Source organism: Tilletiopsis washingtonensis (genome assembly GCF_003144115.1).
Source record: "Tilletiopsis washingtonensis strain MCA 4186 unplaced genomic scaffold FA09scaffold_2, whole genome shotgun sequence".
Lineage (NCBI taxonomy): Eukaryota > Fungi > Basidiomycota > Exobasidiomycetes > Entylomatales > Tilletiopsis > Tilletiopsis washingtonensis.
Window position 1 is genome coordinate 457,320 of NW_020311999.1, and position 24,651 is coordinate 481,970.

General features: G+C 67.2%; 10 protein-coding genes across 10 annotated transcripts; 5 read left to right on the plus strand and 5 right to left on the minus strand.

Moving 5' to 3' along the window:
• Window positions 1-1,594: 1,594 nt before the first annotated feature.
• FA09DRAFT_327530 (nucleic acid-binding protein) lies at window positions 1,595-2,980 on the minus strand. The gene is made up of 6 exons (XM_025741434.1): window positions 2,947-2,980; window positions 2,790-2,880; window positions 2,538-2,641; window positions 1,973-2,083; window positions 1,811-1,916; window positions 1,595-1,751 (listed from the first exon to the last, which is right to left on the minus strand). Exons 1-6 carry the CDS (start codon window positions 2,953-2,955, stop codon window positions 1,729-1,731), a joined length of 444 nt encoding a protein of 147 aa, XP_025601086.1. The 5' UTR covers window positions 2,956-2,980; the 3' UTR covers window positions 1,595-1,728.
• Window positions 2,981-3,487: 507 nt separating this feature from the next.
• Window positions 3,488-7,987, plus strand: FA09DRAFT_314522 (putative myosin I). The gene is made up of 8 exons (XM_025740768.1): window positions 3,488-3,878; window positions 3,931-4,302; window positions 4,362-4,439; window positions 4,495-4,776; window positions 4,833-5,043; window positions 5,093-5,189; window positions 5,243-5,353; window positions 5,406-7,987. The coding sequence occupies exons 1-8, from the start codon at window positions 3,654-3,656 to the stop codon at window positions 7,849-7,851; spliced, it is 3,822 nt and encodes a 1,273-aa protein (XP_025601087.1). The 5' UTR covers window positions 3,488-3,653; the 3' UTR covers window positions 7,852-7,987.
• Window positions 7,909-9,559, minus strand: FA09DRAFT_358169 (hypothetical protein; the record flags this gene model as incomplete). The annotated part of the gene is made up of 4 exons (XM_025744921.1): window positions 8,888-9,559; window positions 8,665-8,827; window positions 8,109-8,612; window positions 7,909-8,056 (listed from the first exon to the last, which is right to left on the minus strand). Exons 1-4 carry the CDS (start codon window positions 9,387-9,389, stop codon window positions 7,909-7,911), a joined length of 1,317 nt encoding a protein of 438 aa, XP_025601088.1. The 5' UTR covers window positions 9,390-9,559.
• Window positions 9,560-9,610: 51 nt separating this feature from the next.
• On the plus strand, window positions 9,611-10,712 carry FA09DRAFT_336214 (hypothetical protein; the record flags this gene model as incomplete). Its single annotated transcript, XM_025743859.1, has 5 exons — window positions 9,611-9,804; window positions 9,857-9,996; window positions 10,048-10,231; window positions 10,285-10,378; window positions 10,431-10,712. 5 exons carry the CDS (start codon window positions 9,611-9,613, stop codon window positions 10,710-10,712), a joined length of 894 nt encoding a protein of 297 aa, XP_025601089.1.
• FA09DRAFT_327535 (WD40 repeat-like protein) lies at window positions 10,702-13,769 on the minus strand. Its single transcript, XM_025741435.1, has 2 exons — window positions 13,256-13,769; window positions 10,702-13,057 (listed from the first exon to the last, which is right to left on the minus strand). Exons 1-2 carry the CDS (start codon window positions 13,732-13,734, stop codon window positions 10,798-10,800), a joined length of 2,739 nt encoding a protein of 912 aa, XP_025601090.1. The 5' UTR covers window positions 13,735-13,769; the 3' UTR covers window positions 10,702-10,797.
• A 190-nt stretch (window positions 13,770-13,959) lies between these two features.
• On the plus strand, window positions 13,960-15,145 carry FA09DRAFT_327536 (hypothetical protein). The gene is made up of 4 exons (XM_025741436.1): window positions 13,960-14,243; window positions 14,296-14,389; window positions 14,443-14,511; window positions 14,565-15,145. The coding sequence occupies exons 1-4, from the start codon at window positions 13,986-13,988 to the stop codon at window positions 15,065-15,067; spliced, it is 924 nt and encodes a 307-aa protein (XP_025601091.1). The 5' UTR covers window positions 13,960-13,985; the 3' UTR covers window positions 15,068-15,145.
• On the minus strand, window positions 15,077-17,671 carry FA09DRAFT_327537 (acetyl-CoA synthetase-like protein). Its single transcript, XM_025741437.1, has 11 exons — window positions 17,153-17,671; window positions 16,780-17,078; window positions 16,581-16,726; window positions 16,270-16,527; window positions 16,099-16,213; window positions 15,912-16,041; window positions 15,722-15,855; window positions 15,477-15,664; window positions 15,369-15,413; window positions 15,304-15,316; window positions 15,077-15,250 (listed from the first exon to the last, which is right to left on the minus strand). Exons 1-11 carry the CDS (start codon window positions 17,509-17,511, stop codon window positions 15,192-15,194), a joined length of 1,746 nt encoding a protein of 581 aa, XP_025601092.1. The 5' UTR covers window positions 17,512-17,671; the 3' UTR covers window positions 15,077-15,191.
• Window positions 17,672-19,738: 2,067 nt separating this feature from the next.
• On the plus strand, window positions 19,739-21,098 carry FA09DRAFT_314530 (hypothetical protein). The gene is made up of 2 exons (XM_025740769.1): window positions 19,739-20,603; window positions 20,663-21,098. The coding sequence occupies exons 1-2, from the start codon at window positions 19,962-19,964 to the stop codon at window positions 20,918-20,920; spliced, it is 900 nt and encodes a 299-aa protein (XP_025601093.1). The 5' UTR covers window positions 19,739-19,961; the 3' UTR covers window positions 20,921-21,098.
• A 57-nt stretch (window positions 21,099-21,155) lies between these two features.
• On the minus strand, window positions 21,156-22,821 carry FA09DRAFT_358175 (hypothetical protein; the record flags this gene model as incomplete). The annotated part of the gene is made up of 5 exons (XM_025744922.1): window positions 21,941-22,821; window positions 21,859-21,879; window positions 21,459-21,809; window positions 21,314-21,405; window positions 21,156-21,257 (listed from the first exon to the last, which is right to left on the minus strand). The coding sequence occupies exons 1-5, from the start codon at window positions 22,749-22,751 to the stop codon at window positions 21,156-21,158; spliced, it is 1,377 nt and encodes a 458-aa protein (XP_025601094.1). The 5' UTR covers window positions 22,752-22,821.
• Window positions 22,822-23,084: 263 nt separating this feature from the next.
• FA09DRAFT_314536 (putative myosin regulatory light chain cdc4) lies at window positions 23,085-24,447 on the plus strand. The gene is made up of 5 exons (XM_025740770.1): window positions 23,085-23,095; window positions 23,149-23,302; window positions 23,874-23,939; window positions 24,008-24,155; window positions 24,219-24,447. The coding sequence occupies exons 1-5, from the start codon at window positions 23,093-23,095 to the stop codon at window positions 24,268-24,270; spliced, it is 423 nt and encodes a 140-aa protein (XP_025601095.1). The 5' UTR covers window positions 23,085-23,092; the 3' UTR covers window positions 24,271-24,447.
• The last annotated feature ends 204 nt before the right edge of the window (window positions 24,448-24,651 follow it).

Genomic DNA, 24,651 nt, shown 5'->3' on the forward strand with positions numbered 1-24,651 from the left:
GGCCATTAAGCGGGTGCAGCTGCATCCTGCAGAGGCGGGGCACACAGGCGGCCGGCCGCGCAGAAGACGCGCGCCGCGCCGCCCGGCGTCTCCTTGCAGCTCGAGGAGCAAGCCGCGCCGCCGCGACGCAGACGTGCCGCCGCCGCACCGCCGCCGCGGTACCATCCCGCCGTCGGAGTTGCGCTCTGCTCAGCAAGGACAGATGGCGCCGGCAGGCGGCGGCGAGAGTGCCCGTGAGGGCCAGCGCTGGACCTGGACGCTGGAGGAGCTGCTGCCCCAGAGCGCGTCAGCGTCCAGAGCGCACGCGCGTCTCATCGCAGCAGCACCAGCACTTTGCTGCACGCTGCGCAGCAGCATGGAGAGTGCAGCGTCACCGCTCGTCGGATCTCGCATGCGAAGTGCACCTCGAGCCCACGAGGCGCAGGTGCAGCGCATGCAGCGTGCAGCGAAGCGTGCAAGACAGGCGGATCTGCAGCCGTGCTCATCGCGCAGCTGTTGTTCCCAGCAGCAGACGCAGGCCAAGCAGCAAAACAGCAGCACAGCTTGCAGGACGCATGCAACCATCATGAGCGCTCCCGACCCGAGCTCCGCAGCAGCGCAGCCAGGTGCAGATCAGGTGCAGCGCAGGAGAGGAGAGGCACAAGTTTAGTGCGCCATCAGGGCCCCTCGGGCCGCGGCGATGAGAGCAGGGTGGCCATTTCGGGCTCACATCATCGGCCAGCGCTCAGGGCCCCTGTGCCTGAGAGGCACTTTCGCGCGGTGGCTGCCCGGCAGGGCTCCTGAGAGCTCGAGGCAGCGCCGACGGAGAGGGGAGGGACAACACACGGACGCAAGCGGCACGGTGCCGAGCGATGCGAAGCGTTCCTGATTGGCCTGTCTTCGAGTCCGCCGGCGACGTGACGCAGCGTGGAACGTGGACGCGGCATCGGCGTCTTGTCCGATATGCCTGCTGCTGCGTTGCTGCACGCCCTGCCTCTGCGTTGCTGCGCGCTGTGGTGCTCCGCCGGGGCCGATGCCGCAGCGGCTGTTCCACCGCGGCGCGGAGGCAGCTTGGCTGCGACGGCGGAGCTCGTGCCGGGTGCGGTGCCGCAGCCGTGCCAAGGGCGCATCGGCAGCAGCATGCAGCCGCCAGCCCATCCAGCGGCCGCGGATCTCGCAGCTGGGTGCAGCATGACGCAAAGCCCTCCCCCTCGCGCGCGCAGAGTGCTCGTCGCTGCGCTGTGAGCTTCACCTTGGCGCATAGACGCACTCGGCAGCACAGACGAGTGCAGCCACTGGGAGTGCGGCACGGGATGACCTGTCTTCCCGCTAGCTCCAGGCACCGCTCAGCTCGCAAGCGTGCCTGGGCACGTCAGAGAGAGATGAAGCTACCACTCGCCGGACCGAGCGACGTGCCTGGTGATCCGACGCAGCGCGGGTCCCGATCTCGCCGCTCCATTCCATCTGCGCTTCATCGAGCAGAGGCGCCTGCAGCTGAGCGCATGCGGAGATCTCTCAGGGACGCGCGTCGGCGGCGCGACCCAGCTCACAGCGCGCCACCGTCGCAGACATGAGGGGTCTGGCAGAAGCGCATTTTGGTGGTGAGGAATGTACAGGCCGAGACGGGATGCCATGGAAGCGCAGAAGGCCGCCGAGAGAGGCGTAGTGACAGGGGAAGAGCGCGGATGCACGTCTGTCGAAGCGCGGCCACACCATCCTGTGGTACAGAGACGAGGCGGAAGGACGCATCTAGAGGTCGTCCAGGTCGTCGTCTGGGCGCACGCGAGGTCAGGCAAGGCACAGGGTAGACACTCCCACAGCACAAGCTCACCGTCCGAGTCGCCGCTGTCCTCCTCGAACTCGACGTCGCCCTCGCCCTCCTCGCCGCCGAACGTGTCGGTCTCGTTGATCTTGGCGTCGGACGGCAGCTCGCCGTACTGCGGGGCTGCGGCGTCAGCAGATGGCGCGACGCCCCTGCCGCAGCCAGACTCACCTGCTTCAGATTTCTGGCCTCGTCGGCCGTGTACTTCTGGATCACGTCGGCCTTGTCGTCCTGGAAGTCGCGCAGCGACAGCAGGATGATGTCGCCCTGGTTAATCCAGACCTGATTTATAGACGTGTCAGCAAGTGTTCAGGGCTTGTAGAGGGCGAGAGAGCACTCTGCAGCCTTCTGACTCAGGTCGGCGACTGGTCCGCTTTCGCCACGGGCACCTGCCTGCCTCCATGCGCAAGCAGAGCGCCGGCGGCCAGCAACCGCATCCCTCGTGCGCGCAGCAAATGCTCCGACTCTCCGGACTGGCGCCATCGAGGGCCAGCAACCCGTGCGGGCCCGCATGTCCAGCTCCAGCTCGTCACCGGGTCTTCGCCGACTCATGCATGCGCGGACACCAACACATGAGGCCTAGCTTGGCCTCTGGCGCCACTCTTGCCCGCTGTCGCGGCCTAGTCGTTGCGAGGCGCGAATGAAGACCTCAGTGGCCCGCATCTCCTCCACCTACCCATGTCTGTCCGCCTCCTACTCCTCTATCCTCGCCAGCCATCTCCTCCACCACACTCACCTTCTTGCGCAGCTTGCCGCGGATGTGTGCCAGGCGCTTCTCGCCGTCGAAGCACTGCGCCTCGAGACGGCCGTTGCCCAGCATCTTCACGACCTGGGCGTACTCTGCGGGCGTGGCGAGAGCGTTAGCCCGTGCTCCACATCCTCGCCTCGGGCCACAACTCTCGGGCGAGCGCGGCCAGGTGGCACATCCACTGCTACCGTCGTGCGCCCGCTGCCATGCAAGCTCTGCGTCGTCGCCGCCAGCACTCACCCTGGCCCTCGTCCTTGAAGACGAGCTCGCGCTTGTCGCCCTCCGTCTCGTTCTTTCCGCGCCGGCGGTTCTTGCCGCCCTTTCCTTTGGCCTGCGCGCAGATCATCCAGCGTCAGCAGCTGCCGCGCGCGAGACATAGCTGCGCAAGCGCGCGTACCTTGGGCATGTTGGGCTTGTGTGGTGGTGGTGAGGGGTGTGGTCGAAAGGCAGGCGGGCTCGAGGCGCCGTCGCGTGGGTGGAGATCGCGGGGCGCAGCGGATATGAAAATCCTCGACTACGGCCGGCATGACTGTTGTAGTGCGCCAGTTGTATTCGCACGCCGCGCCTTGTTGAAGGCTCTCGATCTGCGTCATTCGCGGCGCGCCGCTGCTCACCCGTCAGCGCGCGCCGTCCGCCCTCGCACACCGCTGAGCAGGCATACGGGAGCAGTCGGCGATGCTGAGAAGCAAGCGAGCATATCGCAGCATTGTGCATTGCACTTCGAGCTGAGCTGTGGCAAGCGCGGCCACGGCGTGGGCTTGGTGCGGGTAGAATCGACGGCGGCGGCGGCGGCACCGCCTCACCGGGCGTGCGCCAGGGTGCAGGCGCGCGGTGCGCACACTCGCCGCGTGCCCGCATGCAGCGCTGGCGCGGGGAGAGCGCGCTGTCGATGTCGAGCACGGCCCAGCGCGCGCGCAGCACAGACGCTCGAGCTCCTTCTCACTCCACGTCCATCCACATCCATCCACACATCCACCCCGCCAGCGCAGCGTGCTCCTCACCCACGCGGCTGCTCGCGTCCCGGGCCCACCTCGCATCTCCTTGCGCCGCTAGCGCACCACCCTCTCAGCCGCGCGCTCCTCCCACCCCGCGCGTCCGTGCGCCATGGCCATCTCCAAGAAGGCAGGCGGCAAGAAGGGCGGCGCGGCCTCGAAGCCGCCGCCGGCCAAGGGCGGCGCGCTCAAGAAGGGCGGCATTGCCAAGGCCGACTGGCGCGAGGGCTTCAAGAAGCCGCAGGTCGGCGTGTCGGACATGACACTGCTCTCCAAGGTCTCCAACGAGGCCGTCAACGAGAACCTGCAGAAGCGCTTCCAGAATGCCGAGATCTACGTGCGTCGCGCTGGAAGGATGCGCGCAGCGCTGAGGCTGACTCGTCCTGCAGACGTACATCGGCAACGTTCTCATCTCGGTGAACCCGTTCCGGGATCTGGGCATCTACACCGAGGAGACGCTGGCGTCGTACCGCGGCAAGAACCGCCTCGAGATGCCGCCGCACGTGTTCGCCATTGCCGAGTCGGCGTACTACAACATGCAGGCGTACAAGGAGAACCAGTGCGTCATCATCTCGGGCGAGAGTGGCGCCGGCAAGACCGAGGCCGCCAAGCGCATCATGCAGTACATCGCTGCTGTCTCGACGGGCGATGCCAGCGAGCGCGACATCGGCGACATCAAGGACATGGTGCTGGCGACGAACCCGCTGCTGGAGAGCTTTGGCTGTGCCAAGACGCTGCGCAACAACAACTCCAGTCGCCACGTGAGTTGCAGCAGGGGTGTGGCGCCCGGCGCACAGCTCAAGCGCTCTCCACTTCACAGGGCAAGTTCCTCGAGATCATGCACAACGACCAGGGTGCGCCCACCGGCGCCACGATCACCAACTTCCTGCTCGAGAAGGTGCGGCGCGCGCTGATTGTGACCCGCGCGCACATGCTCACACGCCGCTGTGCAGTCTCGCGTCGTCGGCCAGATCCGCGACGAGCGCTCGTTCCACATCTTCTACCAGCTCACCAAGGCCGCGACGCCCGAGCAGCGCGAGTACTTCGGCCTGCAGGGGCCCGAGGCCTACTCGTACACGAGCAAGTCGAAGTGCCTTGATGTGCCGGGCATCGATGATGTCGCGGACTTTGAGCAGACGCTCAACGCCATGAACATCATCGGGCTCACCGGCGACGAGCAGAACGACATCCTGCGCATGCTTGCTGCCATCCTGTGGCTGGGCAACGCGCACTTTGTGAGTTGCTGCTGGTCTGCTTGCGCCCAGATCTGGGCTAACATCTGCATCTGCAGGCCGAGAATGCCCAGGGCAACGCAGAGATCACAGACCCGGGCGTGCCGGACTTTGTCGCCTACCTGCTGGAGGTGGACTCGGCGGCCGTCACCAAGGCGCTGACGGAGAAGATCGTCGAGACACAGCGCGGCGGCGGGCGGAGAGGCTCGGTGTACGAGTCGCCGCTGAACCCGGCGCAGGCCGGCGCGGTGCGCGATGCGCTCGCCAAGGGTGAGTGCGAGTCTGCGGCTGTGCGCAGCCTGTGCTGATAGTCCCGCAGCGATCTACAACAACATGTTCGACTGGCTCGTCGCGCGCATCAACACGTCGATGGCGCCGCGCGGCGCAGTGACGAACATGATCGGCATCCTCGACATGTGAGCTGAGCGCGCTGTTGCGCCAGAGACAGCGCTGACCCTGTATCCTACAGCTACGGCTTCGAGATCTTCGAGCAGAACTCGTTTGAGCAGCTCTGCATCAACTTCGTCAACGAGAAGCTGCAGCAGATCTTCATCGCGCTTGTGCTGCGCAAGGAGCAGGAGTGAGTGGCCTCTGCGCATTGCCGCGCGCGCAGAGCTAACGATGCCGCGCAGGGAGTACGACAACGAGCAGATCCAGTGGAAGCCGATCCCGTACTTTGACAATGCCGTCGTGTGCGAGCTGATCGAGGGCATGCGCCCGAAGCCTGGCATCTTTGCCACGCTCAACGATGCCGGCGCCACGGCGCACGCCGACCCGGCGGCCGCAGACAACGCCTTCATGCAGCGGGCCAGCGCGCTGACGTCGAACCCGCGCTTCGAGGCACGCGGCACGCGCTTCACCATCCGCCACTATGCCGGTGATGTGTCCTACCACATCGCCGGCCTGGCAGAGAAGAACCGCGACTCGCTGCAGAAGGATATTCTCGACCTCGTCGACACGTCGTCGAACGCGTTCCTGCGCAACCTCTTTTCCGAGCGGCCGGACCCCAACTCGAAGAAGCGGCCGCCGACGGCCGGCGACCGCATCAAGGCCAGCGCCACGCAGCTCGTCGACACGCTGATGAAGGCCGAGCCGCACTACATCCGCACGATCAAGCCCAACGAGTCCAAGTCGCCGACGGAGTACGACAAGTCGCGCGTGCTCGAGCAGACGGTGTACCTCGCGCTCGCCGAGAACATCCGCGTGCGGCGCGCCGGCTTCGCGTACCGCTCGACGTTTGAGCGCCTCGTGGAGCGCTTCTACCTGCTCTCGCCCGCGACGTCGTATGCAGGCGAGTACATCTGGCAGGGCGACGCGCGCAGCGGCTGCGAGCGCATCCTCACCGACACGGGCATCGCGCGCGAGGAGTGGCAGATGGGCGTCACCAAGGCCTTCATCAAGAGCCCCGAGACGCTCTTTGCGCTTGAGAAGATGCGCACCGAGTACTGGAACAACAAGGCGCGCATGATCCAGCGGGCGTTCCGCAACTACATGAGGTACAAGAACGAGTGCGCACGGCGCATCCAGCGCGTGTGGCGCACGCAGGCGTCGCGCCTGGCGCTCGTGCAGCTGCGCGACTACGGCCATCAGATGCTGGCGGGGCGCAAGGAGCGGCGCCGCTTCAGCCTCATCAGCATGCGCCGCTTCACCGGCGACTACCTCGACGTCGGCGGCAGCAGCGCTGAGGGCGAGATGCTGCGGCGCGCCTCGGGCATGGCGGCCGGCGAGCAGGTGGCGTTCAGCGCGCGCGTTCAGATCCTCGTCTCGCGCCTCGGCCGCTCGAGCAAGCCGTCGCCGCGCTTCTTCGTGCTGACGGACAAGGCGGCCTACTTCATCGTCACGCAGCTCGTCAACAAGCAGCCGACGACGACGTGCGAGCGGCGCATTGTGCTCGGCTCGATCTCGTCGGTGGGCCTCAGTGGTCTGCGCGACGACTGGATCGTGTTCAACGTGTCCGGTACGCAGGAGGCCGACCCGCTCTTTCACACGCATTTCAAGACGGAGCTCGTCACGCATCTGCTGCAGCGCACGTCTGGCGGCGTCAACGTCATCGTCGCCAACGAGCTGCAGTACTCCAAGGGCAAGGACAAGAAGACAAACATCAAGTTTGTCAAGGACGAGTCGGTGCAGCGCGAGGACGTGTACAAGAGCTCGACGGTGACCGTCGCCAGCGGCGAGTCGCCGACGAGCCTGAGCAAGCCGCCGGCGAAGAAGAAGCCTGGTCTTGTGCGGCCCATCACCTCGGGCAAGCTGCTGCGTGCCGGCGGCCCGTCCAGCGCGAACAAGCCCAAGCCACGCGCCGTGCCTCGCCCGACACCGACGCCCGCTGCTCTGCCCAGCGGACGCACTGCAGCTGCTGCTCTGCCGCCGCCCGCCACCAATGGTGCTGCGCGCGCCATCCCTGCGCCAAAGCGGGCCTCTGCTGCTGCGCCGCCTCCGCCACCTCCGCCGCCGCCGCCGGCAGCGGAGCCGGAGACGCCCAAGTACCTCGTTCTCTACGCGTTCGACACGGACCAGGACGGCGAGATGGCTCTCGTCAAGGACGAGGCAGTGGAGGTCACGCAGAAGGAAGAGAACGGCTGGTGGCTTGTCAAGAAGAACGGTGTCGAGGGCTGGGCGCCGTCCAACTACCTCGAGCTCATTCCGCCGAAGCCGCGCGCTCCGCCGCCGGCGCCAGCGCCGGTGAAGCGTGCGCCTCCGCCGGCCCCAGTGCCCGCTGCAGCAGCCACGCCGGCTGCTACGCGCTCGTTTGGGTCGGCTGCGCCAGCCGCTGCGGCTGCAGCCCCGACTCCCAAGTTCAAGCCCGTTGCTGCGGCCAAGCCCGTGGAGCGCGGCGCGTACACTGCGCCGGACGCCAGCGCAGCTCCCGTGTCCGTCATGCCGGGCATGGGCGAGCCGGGCGGCTTCGCAGCCGTGCTCGCGCGCAAGAAGGCCGAGGCTGCGGCCGCACGTGGCGAGAGCGCTGCGCCGCCGGCACCCGCGCCGCCGGCAGCCAACGGCGGCAGCAGAGCACCGCCCGCTCCCCCGAAGCCCGCTGCTGGCGGGCGCGCCATGCCGCCGCCGCCTCCGAGGCGTTGATGACCATGCGCACGCCGTGTCGGATGTACGATCTCCTGCTTCGTAATGTCACTAGACTCATTGCTGCATGCCCGCCTCCTCGTCGAGCACCGCCTGCGCGGCCTGCTCGAGCTCCTCGAGGTCCCAGTCGCCGCCGACGCTTCTCTTTGTCTGCGCTGCTTGCGCTGCGAGATACTGACTTGCCAGCTGTGCAAGTCTCGCGTCGCTGGAGTGCATACATCAGCGCTTGCTCGCAGCACGAGCTGCGGCTCACTTACCTCGCGTCGGGGTGGTGCTGCAGCCACCTGCTGAGCGGCTCGACAGTGTCGCGCGCATACAGAGGCAGGGCCGCGTCTGCGCCTTCGCGCAGCATATCGGCGACGCTGTCGAGGTGCTGAGCAGCACTGCTGCGTCCTCCTTGGAGCACATGTGCGACGTCTTGAGCGGCCTGATCGCACAGACGCCACGAGCGATACAGCGGACGGACCAGCGCTCGTCGGTAGGAGGCTCGCAGAGTCTGTGCGAGCGTGGTGTCTGCGCGCGGCAGCGCGGAGACAACGAGCGAGCGGCAGAGTGAGGCGATCGTCCAGCCGCTCTCGACAGTCGCCTCGCCTTGTGTAGTCCGTGCTTCGTACGCGGCGGCGAAGAGCAGCTCGACGAGGAGCAGGTGCTCGGGCCGGAGCGCGCCTTCTTCTCCTGCTGACGGCGCTGCCTGGTCGACCAGACGCGGCTTCCAGTCCAGCAGCTCGAGAATCTCCTGATTCTCATCGACGTGATTGTCTCTGCGCCGCTTCATGAGTTCCTTGAGCCTTCTGAATGCACGAGGGCACTCACAGGTACCAGCCCTCGTCGAACGCAGCATTCTCGCGGTCCTCAGCGATGGCATGCCGATGCGCCCACTCCACGTCGCTGTCCGCGTCAGCCTCCTCGCGCGGTGCTTCGTGCACCTGAGTAGCCAGTGATGTAGGCACTCGTGGTGACCGGAGCAGCGAAACGTCTGATCGATCCAGCTGTCAGCAGCTGCACAAATGGGCCCAAGTACGGGCGCCAGGCTCACCTGAGCCCGATGGCTTGTCTTCCTCTCCGTCGACAGGCGCGGCATCGAGTTCGATGATGCGTCCTTGACCGCGCTGTCCGCGCGCAGCATTCTCGCGGCCCACAGCCTGCGCAAGCATCTCTCTCGCGACTGACTCTGGCGCCTGTGGCTGCGAGCCGTCGCCAGCTGCAGTCATGGGCTCATCGGCTGCGCTTGCCTCAGGCAGGATCTGCGGCTGCAGAGCATCGAGATCCGCCCATTGCAGGCCAGGCTGCACCTTGCGCAGAGCGATGCGAGCCTTTCGGCCCTCTTCATCAAGTAAGCAAGTCGGGTTGGCATGCACGGCGTGCGGCAGTACGAGCGGCAGGTAGCTCTGGCCCCAGATCAGGCCAAAGGTCACGCCCTCGGCCACGGCGCGCGGCGATCCAAGCGAGCTCAGGTCGGCGTCTTCCGCAGGCCGCACGTCTACAAAGACGTGTGTGGCATCCTGCGAGAGGGAAAATGCGGGTGTTGAGAGCGCCATCGAGACGGTTGCGGAGGTCGTGGTTGAGAGCAGGCTCGCTGCACCTCGATGCGGCAACTTTTTGGCTGCCAGCCTCTGCGCGGTAACCCGAGTCCCGACGCGCCTCCACCATCAGCCGGGTGGGCTTGCGTCCTTCCTCCAGCACCTCAACTACCTCAAAAGCGCAACTTAAGCGCACCGACAGAGCAGGGACTGTGGCTTCGAAGAGGTGCGGCATCGGCATGGCGCTTGTTGCCTATGCTTCGTCGTCGTCTGAGGCATCGTCCGGCGACGAGCGCGATGCGGGGAGCGCCTCGAGTCGAAGGCGCAGCGCATCGCCGGAGCGAGCAGCTCAGCCTTCACGCAGGCCGGCGGCAAGAGTTGAGGGCCTGAAGCCGTCGACCCAGCCAGTGCAGGCGTCTGGCTCCCAGCGTCGGTGAGCGCGCAAAGTTCTGGCTGCGCTGATGGGCTTGGCTTACGTCTTGCAGTCTACCAGCTCCCTTTGCTTCGTCCGCTCGTCCGCTCATCGCCGGACGAGAGCGGCGTACCACGTGGACTGAGGAGCGGGCAAAGCGGCTGGCGCCGGGTGTTGTGCCGGGACAGTGGCTGTGCTACGTATTTGCAGAAAGTATGTCGAGCCAGAGATGCTTAGCACACGCTGACCTCTACACAGTCCCAGGCGAGACGGCGCTAGCGGAGCACCTCAGGACGGCCAGCGACGCTCTGAGCGTCGCGTTTGCTTCCAGCGACGTGGACCTTATTGTCGAGCCGCACATCTCACTCTCGCGGCCGTTGCCAATTGAGAATGCCGAGCGTCCTCGCTTCGCGCAGGCCGCAAAGGCCGCTCTTCGTGACACGCCGCGGTGAGCATGACTTGGCCTCATTCGAGGCTCGCGCTGACACGGGGCAATCGCAGGACGACGGTGGCCTTTGCGCGCTACACCACGCTGGTCAACGACGACTCGTCACGTCTCTTCTTCGCTGTCGAAGTCGGCCTGGGCTGGCAGCCGGTGAGTTGCGCGGGCACGGGTGATGGTGGCCGCCCTGAGCCTCTCTTGCCAGCTGCGCGCCGTAGCTCAGAGTCTCGACGAAGCACTGCGGCCGTTCGGCCTGCAGCCCTACTACGCCGAGTCTCGCTTCCACGCCTCGTTCGCCTCAATAGCGCTGCCCTCGGACCCAGATGAGCTGTCGGCAGGCAAGGCACGCGCAGAGGCCGCGTGTGCAAAGCTCGAGGACGACAGCGGAGAGGCGCTGCGGCGACTCGAGCTGCACGTCACCCGCCTCGGCGTCACTGTCGGCGACAAGACACACGTCTGTCGGCTGCTACGACCAGCACGAGAATGACAGATGGTAGATTCCATGAGAGGCATGCGGGTTGTGTTACAGATGAGGTGAGGAGACAGAAGCAAGACGGGGGAAGGGGTGGCACTCAGGCGATCTGCATAGCCTCGGCCGAGTCGACGGCCGCAGGCTCAGCAGTGCGCATGGCGTCCCACAGATGCAGCAAGGCAAATGTGTTCTCATCGGCGGTGCGCTTGACATTGGCACGCAGCTCCTGCAGCGCCGCGGCAACAAGGCGCAGCTGCGGCGCCAGATCGCCGCGCGCACGACTGCGGATGGCCGCGCCGTGCGTGGTGAGCACGGCGGCGAGCCAGCGCAGGTGGAACTCGACGTGCGGCGATTTGGAGGCGGGGTTGAGACGCATGGCGATGAGGCGCAGGACGGAGGAGAGATGCGCCAGCGGTAGCTGCGAGACTACGAGCGGGATGTCGGAGACGACGATGTGCTCGTACACCTCGGCGAGCAGCGCGGCCTCGCCGAGACGCAGCGCACCGACGAGCGCAGACAGCGCCTCTCCCCGCTGCGAAGCGGCCAGGACGGACGCGGGCGTCAGGTCGATGTCAAGCTCCAGCGGGTCGAAGTCCTGCTGCAACCCAGACGTGACGCCGACGTCTGGCGGGTCAAGCGAGTAGACGAGCAGGCCGATCGTCGACGCGGCAGCCCAAGCCCGGCCCGTCGGAGAGAAGCGCACGCAGCGCGTTCGTGCTGCCTCGCGAGTGGTGCGGCGTGCAAGGTCGCCGCGCTGGGCGCCCGGCAGCGACCGGTCAGCCCGCTCCGCAGTGGTCAGCTCGTCCTCGTCGGAGAGGTCATTGATGAGCTCCACCGGGCCGGCCGCAGTCAATCTCCGCGAGTCGAGCAGATCCCTCGTGCCGTCGAGTGAGACGTCAAGCGAGACCTGCCAGCGCTTGAGCAGGACGCGCTCGCGCACGTCGTACAGGCAGACCCAGTTGGCGTTGCCGCCCGCCAGGATGCAGCGGCCGTCGGCCGAGTAGTGCACCGAGGTAAAGGCCGCGCCGCCGTCGCTGCCCTTGCGCGAGACCTTGTCGTCGAGCTTGCGGCCGGCGGCGATGTCTCGCCGGCACTCGAGCACGCCGAGCTGCCGGCCGCCATCGCGTGGGTCGAAGAAGGACAGGTGGCCGTCGAGCGTGGCGATGCACACCTCGGCGCCGTCGGGACGGAATGCAGACGCAAGACCCTCGGCAGTAAGGTTGATGGGCTCGACCTTGGCCGTCGGCCGGAAGGCCTCCCAGATGCGGAACGTCTTGTCCCAGCTGACGCTGATGAGCTGTCCGCTGCCGTTGGGCGAGAACGAGAGTGCCGAGACAGGACCGTCGTGGCCGCCCATGATGTCGAGCAGCTTGCCGCTCTGCACTGACCACATGAACACGTCAAAGGAGTCGGCTGCGGCGCCACCGCCGCCGGCGCACACGACTTCGCCGGACGCCTCGACGGCGAGACAGCCGAACTGCACGGGCTGCGGGCTGGTGAAGGTGCGGAAGTTGCGATACCGCAGCAGGTCCCAGGCGCGCACTGTGCCGTCGAGACTGGCGCTGAAGAGCACGTTGCCCTTGGTGGCGAACTCTAGCGCCGAGATGCTCGCTGTGTGCTCGGTGAGCGTTGCAATGCAGAAGCCGCTGGTCGTGTTCCAGAGCTTGACCTTGCCGTCGTCGCCGCCGGTCGCGGCGACTTGTCCGTCGATTGAGTAGGCAACGCAGGCGACGTCGTGGAAGTGCCCTTGCTGCTTGAGGATGTAGCTCTCCGACTGCCACTCCCACACCAGCAGCTGGCCAAGCCCGGCACAGCCGAACGCGAGCCACGACCCGTCGGGCGAGAACTTGACGGCGGCGACCTTCTCGGATGAGATGGAGAGCGTGTGCAATGGCGTGCAGGCGCCTTCGTCGGCGAGCGTGTACAGGCCGAAGACGCCCGTGGCGAAGCCGACGACGAGCAGCGAGCTGGCTGGGTGGAAGTCGGCGCACACGACGCCGACGCTCTGCGCGTTGAAGTAGTGGCGCTCCGACACGCCCCAGCGCGCCGTGGCGATGCGCTCGCGCGGATCTTGCGCAATGGACTGGGCGGCCGCCGTGTCGTCGTCGCTGTCGGCCTCGACGCCCTCGTCGTCCTCGTCGTCGAGCTTGGCGCGCCAGACGAAGCAAGAGCCGTCCTTGGCGATGGTATAGATGGTGCGCTCGTCCTGGCTCCAGTGCGCCGAGAGGACGGCGGCACGGTGTCCGCTGAACGTCTTGGGCCGGAACTTGCCGCCGCGCGAAGAGCTCGAGGCGGCGAGGCCGATGGGGTCGAGCGAGTAGAGCCGTGCGGTCAGGTCCTTGGAGGTGGTGAGGAAGAAGCTGTGCGGCGTGTGTCAGCGCGACAGCCACCAAGGCGGCAGCAGCGAGGAGCACAGCAGCAGCGCGTCGAAGTCTCAGGCATTGTGCGATATGCTTTCCGCCAGACGGCAGACTCATTAAATCAGTTTTAGAGCATCCTCGACGACGGACGGCGCTGCGTGCTGTGCTCTCGATGCGCGACCTCTGCAGCCCACTCACGTGCCGTCCTTGTTCCACTGGATGCTGAGCACGTCGTCGTGGTGGCCCGTGTAGGTGCGGTGCAGCACAAAGGGGCTGAACTCGCGCGCGAGCGTGTTGGGCGTGCGCCACACCTTGACCTGGCTGCCGAGGGCGACGGCGAGGAAGCGGCCGTCGGGGCTGAACTGCGCGGCGCGCACCTCGCCGCCGAACGACACGTGCGCCAGCGTGGCGCCGGCGTTGATGTTGAGCAGCTGTGCGCGGCCGTCGACGTCGACGACGAGGGCGATGTGCGGGCGCGGCGGGCACAGCGCGACGAGGGCGATGGGCTTGCGCGTCTGCATCGGCAGCGTGCGCGAGCGCTGCGAGTGCAGCTCCACCAGCGACACGCGGTTGCCCGTCGGCGACACGAGCACGCGCCCGTCGGGCGAGAAGGCGAGCGGCCCGCGCTGGTACACGCTGCCGAGCACGTTGCTGAGCTGGAAGGACGAGGCCTTCATGGCGGCGGCGGGGGATGTAGCGGACGACGGGAAGGATGGCAGCGCGCGGTGCGTGACTTTCGACTTTTGCGCGGCGGCGGCAGCATCTCGCTCCTTCTCGGCCGAGCACTTTCCCAGGCGCGCAAGCCCGAGTCCCGCGCGCTGAGCACTCCACGTCATGCACCGCCATCCCGCGCGTGTGGCTTGGCCACGCCAGGGGCCGCAGCGAGCTCAGCTTCCGTCCACCACCACCACCACCACCACAACCCGCCATGCGCACCTCACCTCGTCTAGTCTTACCTCTGCTGCTGCTCGCCGCGCTGGCCAGCACCGTCGCCGCGCGCCAGGCGCCGCTGGCCGGCTCGCGCGTCGCCATGTCCTCGCTGCGCCGCCTCACCTTCTACGACGGCGCCCTCACCGCGGGCCGCCGCACGCGCCCGCAGGAGCAGCTCATCTGCCACGGCTCGCCGTGCCGCTATGCGCGCCCCGACGTCGTCACCTGCAGCGCGCTCGGCGGCGGCGACTGGAAGGTGCGTGCATGTGAGAGTTCACTGCGATCTTGCCGCTGACGCCGTTCCACAGTGCGACGCAGACCTGCCCTCGAATGCGCGCATGGGCCGCGTGGAGGTATCCTGCGAAGGTTGGAGCGGCCCAGACGACCCCTTCGTGCTCAAGGGTGAGTGTGCGTGGCCTTGTGCCGCATGAGCTGCACTGATGCCTCGTCTTCAGACTCGTGCTCCCTCACCTACAACCTGCTGCCGGCTTACCCGGGCGGCAGCTCCGGCGGCTCGTCAGACTGTAAGTATGCGCGCCGCCTGCGTCTCTGCTGCTGCTGACAGAGATCTTGCCAGCCAATGTCGGCTCATTCCTCGACGTTGCCTTTCCCATCGTCTTCTTCGGTGCCGTCGCCTGGATTATGTACAACATGGTGCGCTCCTACTTCCAGTCGCGCGCGGCGGCGGCCGGTGCCACAACAGGTGGCGGCCGCGGCGGGCCCGGCTTCGGTGGTCCCGGCTTCGGCCCTGGCGGCGGAGGCGCCCCGCCGCCGCCCTACTCCAAGGATGTGCCGGGCGCCACGGCCGGCGCACCGCCGCAGCAGCAGCAGGCGCAGGGGTGGCGGCCGGGCTTCTGGACTGGCCTCGGGCTCGGCGGCGCAGCATGGGCGCTGAACAGAGGCGGTGGCGGCAACACGCGCGGCTGGGAGCGGCCCGGCTACGACGCGCGCGAGCGCTGGGAGGACGAGCACGGGCGCTTTGGCCGCGCTGCGGGCCCCAGCCGAGGGTATGGAGGCACCGACGGCGGCTTCGGCGAGACACGACGCAGCACGGGCTTCGGCGGCACTCGCAACCGGTAAGCCACGCCCGGCGCACTGCTCGCGCCGCCATCCCTGCCTTGCAAAAACTCCAAATGGCATAGCATTAGCATCGTTACAGGCCGCCGTGTGGCTGATACGCGTCTCGGAATCGCTCGCACGTCCTTCACAGCTTGGCTTGCGGCGCGTCGGCGACGCGTGCGCGAAGGACATTTTTCTGCACCTCTGGAGCAAAGGGGTCAGCACGGGACCGGCTGCAAGGGGCAATGGCGACGCACTTCCTGTAGACGTCTGAAGAGGTGGTCAGCGAGGGGCTGAGGTAGCTGACTGCTGCGGGACTCACCTTTGGCAGCTCCTTGACAAAGTCGAAGTACATGGGCACGGCGAACTGCGTGCGGGAGCAGTTGAGCACTGTTCTCGCTCCTCATTTGTCCTTCAGCAGCGCTCTCACCTTGCTCATGCGCTCGCGGCAGTGCGCCTTGAGCGTCTCCATGTCGGCGCTCTGCCCTTGCTTGAGCACGACGAATGCGTGCCCCACCTCGGCCCACTTCTCGTGCTTGCGTCCGACAACGCAGCACTCGAGCACGGCCGGGTGCGTGGCCATCTCGCTCTCGACCATGAGGGAGGAGATGTTCTCGCCTGCAGGAGGTAGTCAATCAGTCTGTGATCCACCTGCCAACGATCCTCGCTACGCACCGCCAGAAATGATGACGTCCTTGCCGCGGTCGAGGATGTTGAGCTCGCCGCCAGGCATGCGCACCGCCAAGTCGCCAGTGCAGAACCAGCCATCCCGGAACGTCTTGCGCGTCGCCTCCTTGTCGTTGTAGTACCTTGCGGATGGGCGTCAAGAGGCGCCTCATCTGGGTCACAGCTCGCGCCAACTCACTCCTTCATCACCATGTTGCCGCGCAGCATGATCTCGCCCATCTCCTTGCCGTCGCGCGCCACATCCTCCAGCGGCGTCGCCTGCGGGTCCGCGCCTTCCGGTGGGACTCTGCAGACGCGCGCCTCATCGGCTGCAGTACGCAGTTTGTCAGCAATGAGGCGAAGCATTGCGGAACTGGCAAACGCACAGGTCAGGTAGCCGTGCCCTTGCCGCGCCATCAGCCGTGCCCGCTCCTCGGTCGACATAGCAGCCCATGTTGGCTCCGTGTATCGCCGCGTGACGGGGCCGTAGGTCTCCGTGAGCTGTTCGCGAAGGCATCAGCTTACAGAGGTTGCGGGGCACGTCGCTTTGCACTCACGCCATACACATGCACGGGCACGAGGTTCAGGCTCTCCATCATGCCGAGCAGCTGTGCCGTCGGCGCACTGGCCGCGACGGCAACGCGCACGACGCGCGGCAGCTTCTTGGCCTTGGGGTGGTTCACGATGCCGATCTGCACCGTCGGTGCGCCGGCGTAGTGCGTCACGCCTGCGTTGAGCAAGGCGTCCCAAATCGCATCGTTGTCCACCTTGCGCATCGTGTATGCCGTCGCGAAGGCGGCGGTCACGGCCCAGGGCTGCGACAATGGGCTCAGCAGCGCTCGCCGGCTCACGATCGCGTCCGACTCACGAAGGTCCAGCCACAGGCGTGGAAGTACGGGAGCAGCGCAGCGTACACGCTCGTAGGGCCCAGACCAGCCTCAAACGCGTTGGACACGGCGCCCAGAAAGCTGCCGCGGTGCGTCGTGATGACGCCTTTTGGCTTGCCCGTCGTGCCTAGGGCCACCAGTCAGCCTCGTGCCTCGCCGTGACCTGACATCCGGACCCACCTGAGGTGTAGCACAGCGCCGCCGGTGCATTCTCGTCCTCGATGTGCGTGATGAGCTCCCAGCCCAGCAGGCCCTTCTTGCTGCTGCGCTCCTGCGCCTCCCACTCGCGCCGCCCGCCAGCCAGGTAGGCCTCGTACGGGTCCTTGGGATCGCGGCCGCCCGAGTCGTTGCTGATCACGACGACGATGTCTTTGCTGAGGTTCTTGGGCAGCAGATTGGCGTACTCTGAGTCGCACAGGATGATCGTGGCGCCCGAGTGGCCGAGCACGTAGGCGATCTCGGCGGGCGAGTTGCGGATGCTGTGTATGGCGTCAGCCAGGGCGCTCACCTCGGCAGTGCACAGTCTCCCCTACCCGGCAGCACGGCAACTCACTTGAGCGGGTTGATGATGCCGCCAGCAGCGAGAATGGCATTGTGCGCCTCAAGAATCATGGGGTTGTTCGGGCTGATCACGGCGACGCGCGCGCCAGGCGTGAAGCCGGGCGTCTTGAGCAGGGCAAACGTGAGGCTGAGGCAGCGCGCGGCCCACTGCGCGTACGTGTACTGCACGGCGCGCTCGGCGTGGATGACGGCGAGGGCGTTGGGGCAGACGAGGGCGGCGCGCAGCAGAAAGGCGACGGGCGTGAGGGGCGTGTAGTTGTGTGCGATGCTGGCGGGCATGCTCATGCGCAGCCCAAAGGCGCGCGGCGCCTGCGACGACGGCGGCGGCACGAAGCTGGCGAGGTCGGACATGGTGGTGGTGGTGAGAGAGAGAGACGCAAAGACGCCGGTGACCGCCTCATCAGCGGCCGGGCGGAGACGCGGCCGGCCCGGCGTGCGTGTGCTTCTTGCCCCGGCCGCACTGATCGAGCCGCGCTGCGGCGGATGCGCAGGCCGCTGGGCCGGCGGCGCTGGCGGGCGAGAAGGGCGAGGCATGGCGGCTGCGGACTCGATTCTGGGGTTGGCGCAGGCGCTGCGGGTGCGGGGCGGGGCGCCTGCTCCACCTCGGACCGTGCGCGGCGCGGTGGCTTGTCCGCTGCGCCTTGGCCCTGCGCCTCGCGCGCTCTCCCTTCTTGGCCGCTGCGCGACTGCATCGTTGCGTTGCTGCATCTGCAACGCCGCTGCGGCATGCTCCGCCTCTGCGCTGCGCAGCGATGCTGCTGCTGGTGGTTTGGCCAGCCGCTCAGCACCAGCAATGCAGCAGGGCAGTGCCTGGGCTGCCGCTGGCGGAGTCGCGGTTGCGGCGCGAAGAGCAATCGAGTGCGGGGAAGCATCGTAGGACGGCACGGGCAGGAGAGCAGTGTCGGCGGATATTCCGGCAGCGCGCGCGCCGGGACATCCGGCCAAGCCGTGCGGCGCCTCCCTGCTGCTCGTCCAAGCTGCCTCGCTCGCCATGCTCTGTACGTTTCCAGCGTCTGTGCTCGGACGGACTAAGTCGAGCGTCTGCTACCTGCGGCCAGGCGTGAGTCTGAATGAAGAGCTGCGACGAGCTGGCGGAGACACTCCAGCCGGTGCGATGCTGCGAGCGTGCGCGCAGCGGAGAGGCAGGCAAGGCAACTCGGGCTGGCCTCTCGCCGGCGGCCAAGCGGAACTGGCACGTGATGTCCGGCCGTGGGAACAGAGATCGGGCACCGACGCTTGGCACGTGAGGCGCGGCCCCGACGTCGAGCACCGAGCTCCTCTCCTCTGCACCTCCGTCATGATCCGCGGCTGTGTCGAGCCTCCGGGCGCCCCAACGCAGCTGCGAGTCATGTGCCTGGGCTCCTGTGGGGAAGAAGGGCGTGCCCCGGAGTCTCAGGCCGTGTGATCGACGCTCGGCGTGTGGCAACGGCGCCGCTCCGGGGCGCACGGGGTGCCGCCGCTCAGACCCTCGGGGCGTCGATCACCTTCTGGCACTTCTCGACGCTGCAACTCGGACTGCGCTCGCCACAACTCGGCTTTGCTGCGGCTCTCGACACGGCGGCCGAGCGTGGGGAAGAAACGACGACGGCAGGCTTTCAAACGCGGCCCGGACCGCCTCGGAGCGGTGGCGAGGCGCGTGCAGCGAGGCGCCATGCAGCAAAAGTTTGAGATGCGCAGACTGGCCAGGTGCCCGAGGCACACGCGTTCCCATGCCTGCGGCGCCTCTGGCGTGCCTTGACGTGCGTCTTGCACGGCCGAACAAAAGGCGCATGGGTGCCGTCAAGGACGAACCGTGCGTGTGAGAGCGAGAGACACAGAGGGCTCGAGGAGTCCAAATGAGCACTCTCTGCGTGCTGCGCTGCGCTGCGCGTGCCTGACGGCCCTGGGCCCAGCCTGCAGCGTGCGCCTTTCAAACGCGCTGCGCCCCTGACGGTTCGTGGCGAGCGCTGCGCTGCCTATCACGCTCGCCGTTGCGCTGCCCTCTGCTGCGAGCTGGTATATAAGATCTGGCTGCGCTGGGCGCTGCTCTTGCTCAGTCACCCTCATCCCCGTTCATCTCTGCTTCGTCTCTCGTTGGTGAGTGCGCCCCTCTTCGTGGCTGCGATGCACGCGCGCAAGAGGCGTGGGAAGATCGTGCCGCCAAGCCGTTGCGCGTGCAGCAGCTGCTGCACCTGCTGGCCGCCGCTCCTGTTCGCAACGCCTCTCCGACGTCGGAGCATGGTGATGGCTCTGGCATCGACGAGGGGTGCGGTCAGCTCAAGCTGCAGCATCCGCCGCGAGGTGTAAGCAGAGGGATGCGTCCACGGCGATGGATGCGCCCACTCGCTGCCCCTGTCGCGCCGGCGCCGCACGGCCCGGCGTACCGCTGCTGCACTTTGTGCCGCACTCATCGGCGGCTGCGGCACCCCGATCGATGCTATCCGTCACGGAGGCACGCCGGCAGCGTCGAGGACACAAAGCGCGGTAGCTGCGGCTCGGCGGCTGCCCGCTGCGCTTCCACGCGCTGCCAAAAGTTCGACAGCGCGGCGCGGCGCAGCAAGGCGGGCTCGTGCGCATGGAGCACCCTCTCGCTGCGCACCTGCTCCGCCTAGAGAGGCAGCCTGCCCAACACCTCGTGTTGCTCGTGGCGGCCTGCTGCACCCTGAAAGCGCCGCGGGCAGCGACGGCCGTGGAAGGGCTGCGGCGGTGGCCTGTGCACCCTCCGGGGCGCCTTATCAGCGCCGCCGCCTCATCTGCTCCCCTCCGTCCCACCACCACCCGTGCTCATCCTCCACTTCTCAGCCCTCCCCATCCAACCCGTCATGTCTGCCGCCACCGCTCCCGCTCCGCAGTCCGCCGCGCCCGCCCAGTACGGCGAGGCCGTGAAGCGCATCTCGACGATCCCGCTCGTCAACGAGACGGTGTCGTACGCGCACTCGACGGTCAGCGCGCACCCGCTGCTGGCGCGCGGCTACCAGCTGGGCGAGCAGGTCTTCACGCAGAGCGTCGAGGCCGCCAAGCCCATTGCGCACCACCTGCAGCCGCAGCTGGCGCTCGCCGACGCCTGGGCCGTCAAGGGCCTCGAGCTCGCCGAGCGCACCGTGCCGTACCCCTTCCACGCCACGACGAGCGATGTCTACTCTGCCGCGCGCGCTCCGGCCGACCAGGCACTGTCCTTCCTGCAAGCCTACGCCTCGGCGCTGCAGAAGGCGTACGACGAGCGCGTCTCGGCGCCGGCCAAGAGCCTCTACGAGGCACGCGTGGCACCGGCGTACGACTCGGCAACGCAGCAGTTCGAGCAGCTCAAGAGCCAGAATGCCTACCTGCAGCGCGCCACCGAGATCGTCGGCAACCTGCAGAACAACCTCGCCAAGAACCTCGACGCCGTCTCGGGCCGCGGCAAGGCCGAGGGCGACGCTGCCGCCCAGAAGGCGCAGGGCCTCTCCAACGCCATCTTCGCTGAGGTGAGTTGCTGCGCATCCACCGCTTCTCATCACCCTGATGCTCACACCACGTCACACAGCTCGACCGCGTGCGCAACTTCGCCCTCTCCCTCCCCGCCGAGAGCCGCAAGCGCGTCGACCCGGTGCTCAGCACGTTCACCGACGCCTACGAGCACCTCAGCAAGGAGGCGCGCGACACCAGCGTGCCGGTCACGACGCGCCTCTCGAAGGTCGTCGAGTTCGTGCGCACGCAGAGCATCCCGGCGCTGCAGAAGGCCGTCGTGCACCCCGATGCGGCGCAGGCTTCGCAGCCGCTGCCTAACGGCGTCGCCAAGTAAAGCACTCAACTCGTGCCGCCTTGCCTTCTCTTTCCGCCCGACCTAGATTGATCCGACCTTCTCACCATCGACTACCCGCGTCCACTCGCTCGCCTCGCGGCGCAAGTGCGCAACCCTTCCCGTTCTGCCCCATTCGACCTCTTGTACCGCCTGCGTCTTGTCACGACCTTGACTCCCTCGAGTAATCATATGCCGTGATCATCAATGAGCTTGCATTCTGAGAAACGTGTCCTGCCTACTCTTGCACGGAGAACGTCACGCGCCCATCCTCGTTCAGGTCTTCGATCAGACGTGTGTTCGCCAGCGCGGCGCCGGGCACGAGCACCCCCTTGTTGACCTGCAGCAGTGCACAAGTCAGCATGGCACCTGACGTGCAGCTGAGCTGTCACGCACCTTGGAGCGCTCGGCCAGCATGGTGCGCGCGACCGCGACGAAGAGCGCAGGCGTGGCACGGTAGCCAGGCTCGACGCCCTTGATCTTGATGGCTGTGTGTGGGACGTCAGCGGGCGGGCGAGGCATCGCAGGTAAGGCAACGCACTGGCGGTCACATCCGTGCCGATGCCGCTGCCCTGCTTTGCGCCATTAAGCAACGACTTGGAGTGTCCGCGCGCGACCATCGTCGTCTCGAACGACGTCGCCTCGATCTGTGCCTGAGTAGGACCCTCGAAGGAGAAGATGCCGCCGGAGAAGAGCTTGGGGTGCGCCTGCAGGACCTGACGGCCGCGTGCGGAGGAGGCGAAGAGCCCGAAGAACGTCATGAGCACGGCGGCGAGGAACAGCACGTAGAGAGATGGCAGCTGCATCCAGGCGACAATCTGCACGCTCTCGGGCAGCGCTCCGCCGGCCTGGTCGGCCTGCAGCTGCGCGAGGGACTGGGAGAGGCGGATGACTGGGGAAAGGCGTCAGAACGAGCGTGTCTAGGTATCGACGCAGCGCACCAGCAGGGTCTGCGAAGAAGACTGGGCGGGGATAGTTGCGTGAGAGGTACTCATCAATCGCCAACGCTGGAGCGCAACTCACACGGCACGAGGTACGACTTGACCTCCTCGGCCCAGAGCACGCCGAAGCGTCCCTTGCGGCGCGGCAGGCCCACACCCAGGCCGCGCTGCTTGGCCACGGGCGTCGTCTTGGGGAGCTTGGGGCCGTAGAGCTGCTTGCGCGTCTTGCTGAGCTGGGCACGCGTGGCAAAGCCGTTGATGGCCGAGGCATACGTGCCGTAGTTGCCGCCCATGCGCTGGCCGTCCTTGGTGTGCACCGTCACGAAGATCTCGATGCTGGCCGGCGTGGCGCCGCGCTTCTGCAGCGCCTCGCGCGCGAACAGCACGCCCATGTCGGCCGGCACCGAGTCGAAAGCAGCGGCATGAACGAGCGTGCAGCCGGCAGCAAGGGCGCGGTCGTAGTACTTGAGCACCATCAGCTCGATGAAGCCGGGCTCGCCGGTCAGGTCCGCGTAGTCGACCGGCGCCTGGCCCTCCTTGGACAGCGCCTCGGACGCCTCGATGACGGCCTGCACCACCGGCTCGCCAAGCAACGCGTACGGGCCGACGCAGTTCAGCACCAAGTGCGTGCCCTGCGCCATGTGCTTGAGGCTCTCGACGTTCTTGACGTCTGCCTCGACGATGGCCGGCAGTGCCTTGGCGTCGGGCGCCGTCTTGCGGATGGCGGCAACGATGCCCTCGAGGCTGGCGCGGCTGCGGCCGGCCACCGCCCAGGTGAAGCCAGGCACGGCGGCCTGCAGCGCCGGCAGCTTGCGCACCACCTCCTCCACCACGAAGCGGCCCGTGAAGCCCGTGGCGCCGAGGACGACGAGATGCGTGCGTGCGCGTGCCATGGTGGGTGTTGCGTGGTGGTTGAAAGGCAGGAGGGAACCTTCTGCGGATGCACTTTCGCGGGCACAAGCGAGCCGGGCGCGGGTGGAGGCAGCTCTCAGTCAGGCACGCCGCCCGTGAGAGCCGTGCGTGGGAGCAGCGGCGGTGCTCGGCCGAGGCGCGCGTCAGGAGCAACACGGCCGGCGAACGGTGGTGCGTGTTGGCGCGCGCCGGCAGCGCTGCAGCCCCTCTCCCGCGCCGCGCCAGCACAGCCGTCTAGCCGCGGCGCGCTGCCTCGAGCGGCGCACGAGCCTGCGACTCGCTGCTCCTCACCACCATCCGCCACCCCTGATCCATCACAAACATGGTCAGCGCTCGCGTCCACCTTCGCAGCGCACACCCAGCTGACCCCTTGCGCAGTCCGACGCCGAGTACAAGGAGGCCTTTGCGCTGTTCGACAAGAAGGGCACAGGGCACATTGCGCGCGAGTCGCTCGGCGATCTGCTGCGCGCCCTCGGCCAGAACCCCACGCAGGCAGAGGTTGCCGAGCTCGTGTCGGGCGCGGGCAAGGACAGTGAGTGGGCGGTGCAGATGAGCGGCCTGGGAAGGTGGTGCGGGGGCACGACGTGGCGGACATGGGATGTGTTCAGGGGCGCATTAGCACAAGAGACGCTGGGCAGTGCCTGGGCGCGACGGTCCTCGATTAGCCAGGCCAGAAGCTTCAGTGCTGGGCACACCTTGGCAAGGCGCTTGCGCAAGGCGCAAATGCGAGCGTGCTCGCTGGAGCCCAGCGCATGCCGAGGTTTGCCCTGGCACGCGCAGACCCAGCGATGCGTCGCGATTGTTGGTGTGGTGCCGGGCACTGCTGGTACTGCGCGCTATGCAAGGGCATGTCATGGGAGAGCACGCTTGAAGGGGCCATCCATTGGTGCAGCCACTCGCGCGTTGGCATCGCCGAACGATGCGTCCAGCAGCGCAGCGCTCTAGCTCGCCGGTGGGCGCTCTAGCGGCAGGACTACGAGCGACGAGCTGCGATCTCGGACAGGCCCGCCGCGTCTGTGTGCCACACTCTCGTATATGCGTTCCTTCGATCGAACCTGTGGCCGGCTCTCCGCAGCGCGCATACTGACTCGCGGGCCTCACAGTTGACTTCCAGAGCTTCCTGAACATCCTGCACCGGCCAAACGGCTTCAAGCCTGCCGGCACACCGGGTGAGCAGCAGCTTCGAAGCCTGCCGCGTATGGACATGCTTTGCTGATGCGTGCGCCCGGCCCGGCAGAGGAGTTCATCCGCGGCTTCCAGGTGTTTGACAAGGAGGGCAACGGCTACATCGGCGCCGGCGAGCTGCGCTACGTGCTGACGTCGCTGGGCGAGAAGCTGAGCGACGAGGAGGTCGACGAGCTGCTGAAGGGCGTGCAGGTCGGCAGGTGAGTGTAGCCGCTGGAAAATGCAGCAGCGAGAGGAGGCTGACGTCGAGCTGCCCCGGCCAGCGACGGCAACATCCACTACGAGAGCTTCGTGCGGCAGATCCTGTCGCAGTAGATTGCTGCGCACCCCCTCCGTGCGCTCTTCGACTGTGACCCGCGCTCTCTCCGCCCCACTGGACTATGACGACTCACGCTTCCCTCTCGCGCGTGCGCAGCGCTGCGCGCTGCGGCTGGCCGCTTGGCCCGCGGCATAGCTGCCATTGCGCCTCTCATGTACTGCCAACTGTGATGCTATGATATGAGCCTGACTTGTATAGCTGCGAGGGTGAAAAGCAGCTGTTACGAATGGCCCTCCTCGCAGCCAGCGCGGCCCGGCGCGCCCGCAGGCACGAGCCGCTGCGGGCAGCAGCACGCTAGCGCGCCGAAGCGAGCCCGCCGCGCGCTCTCACACAGAGCAGGGCAGCATGAAGGCGGCGAGGCTTGCTCGCCTCCTTCA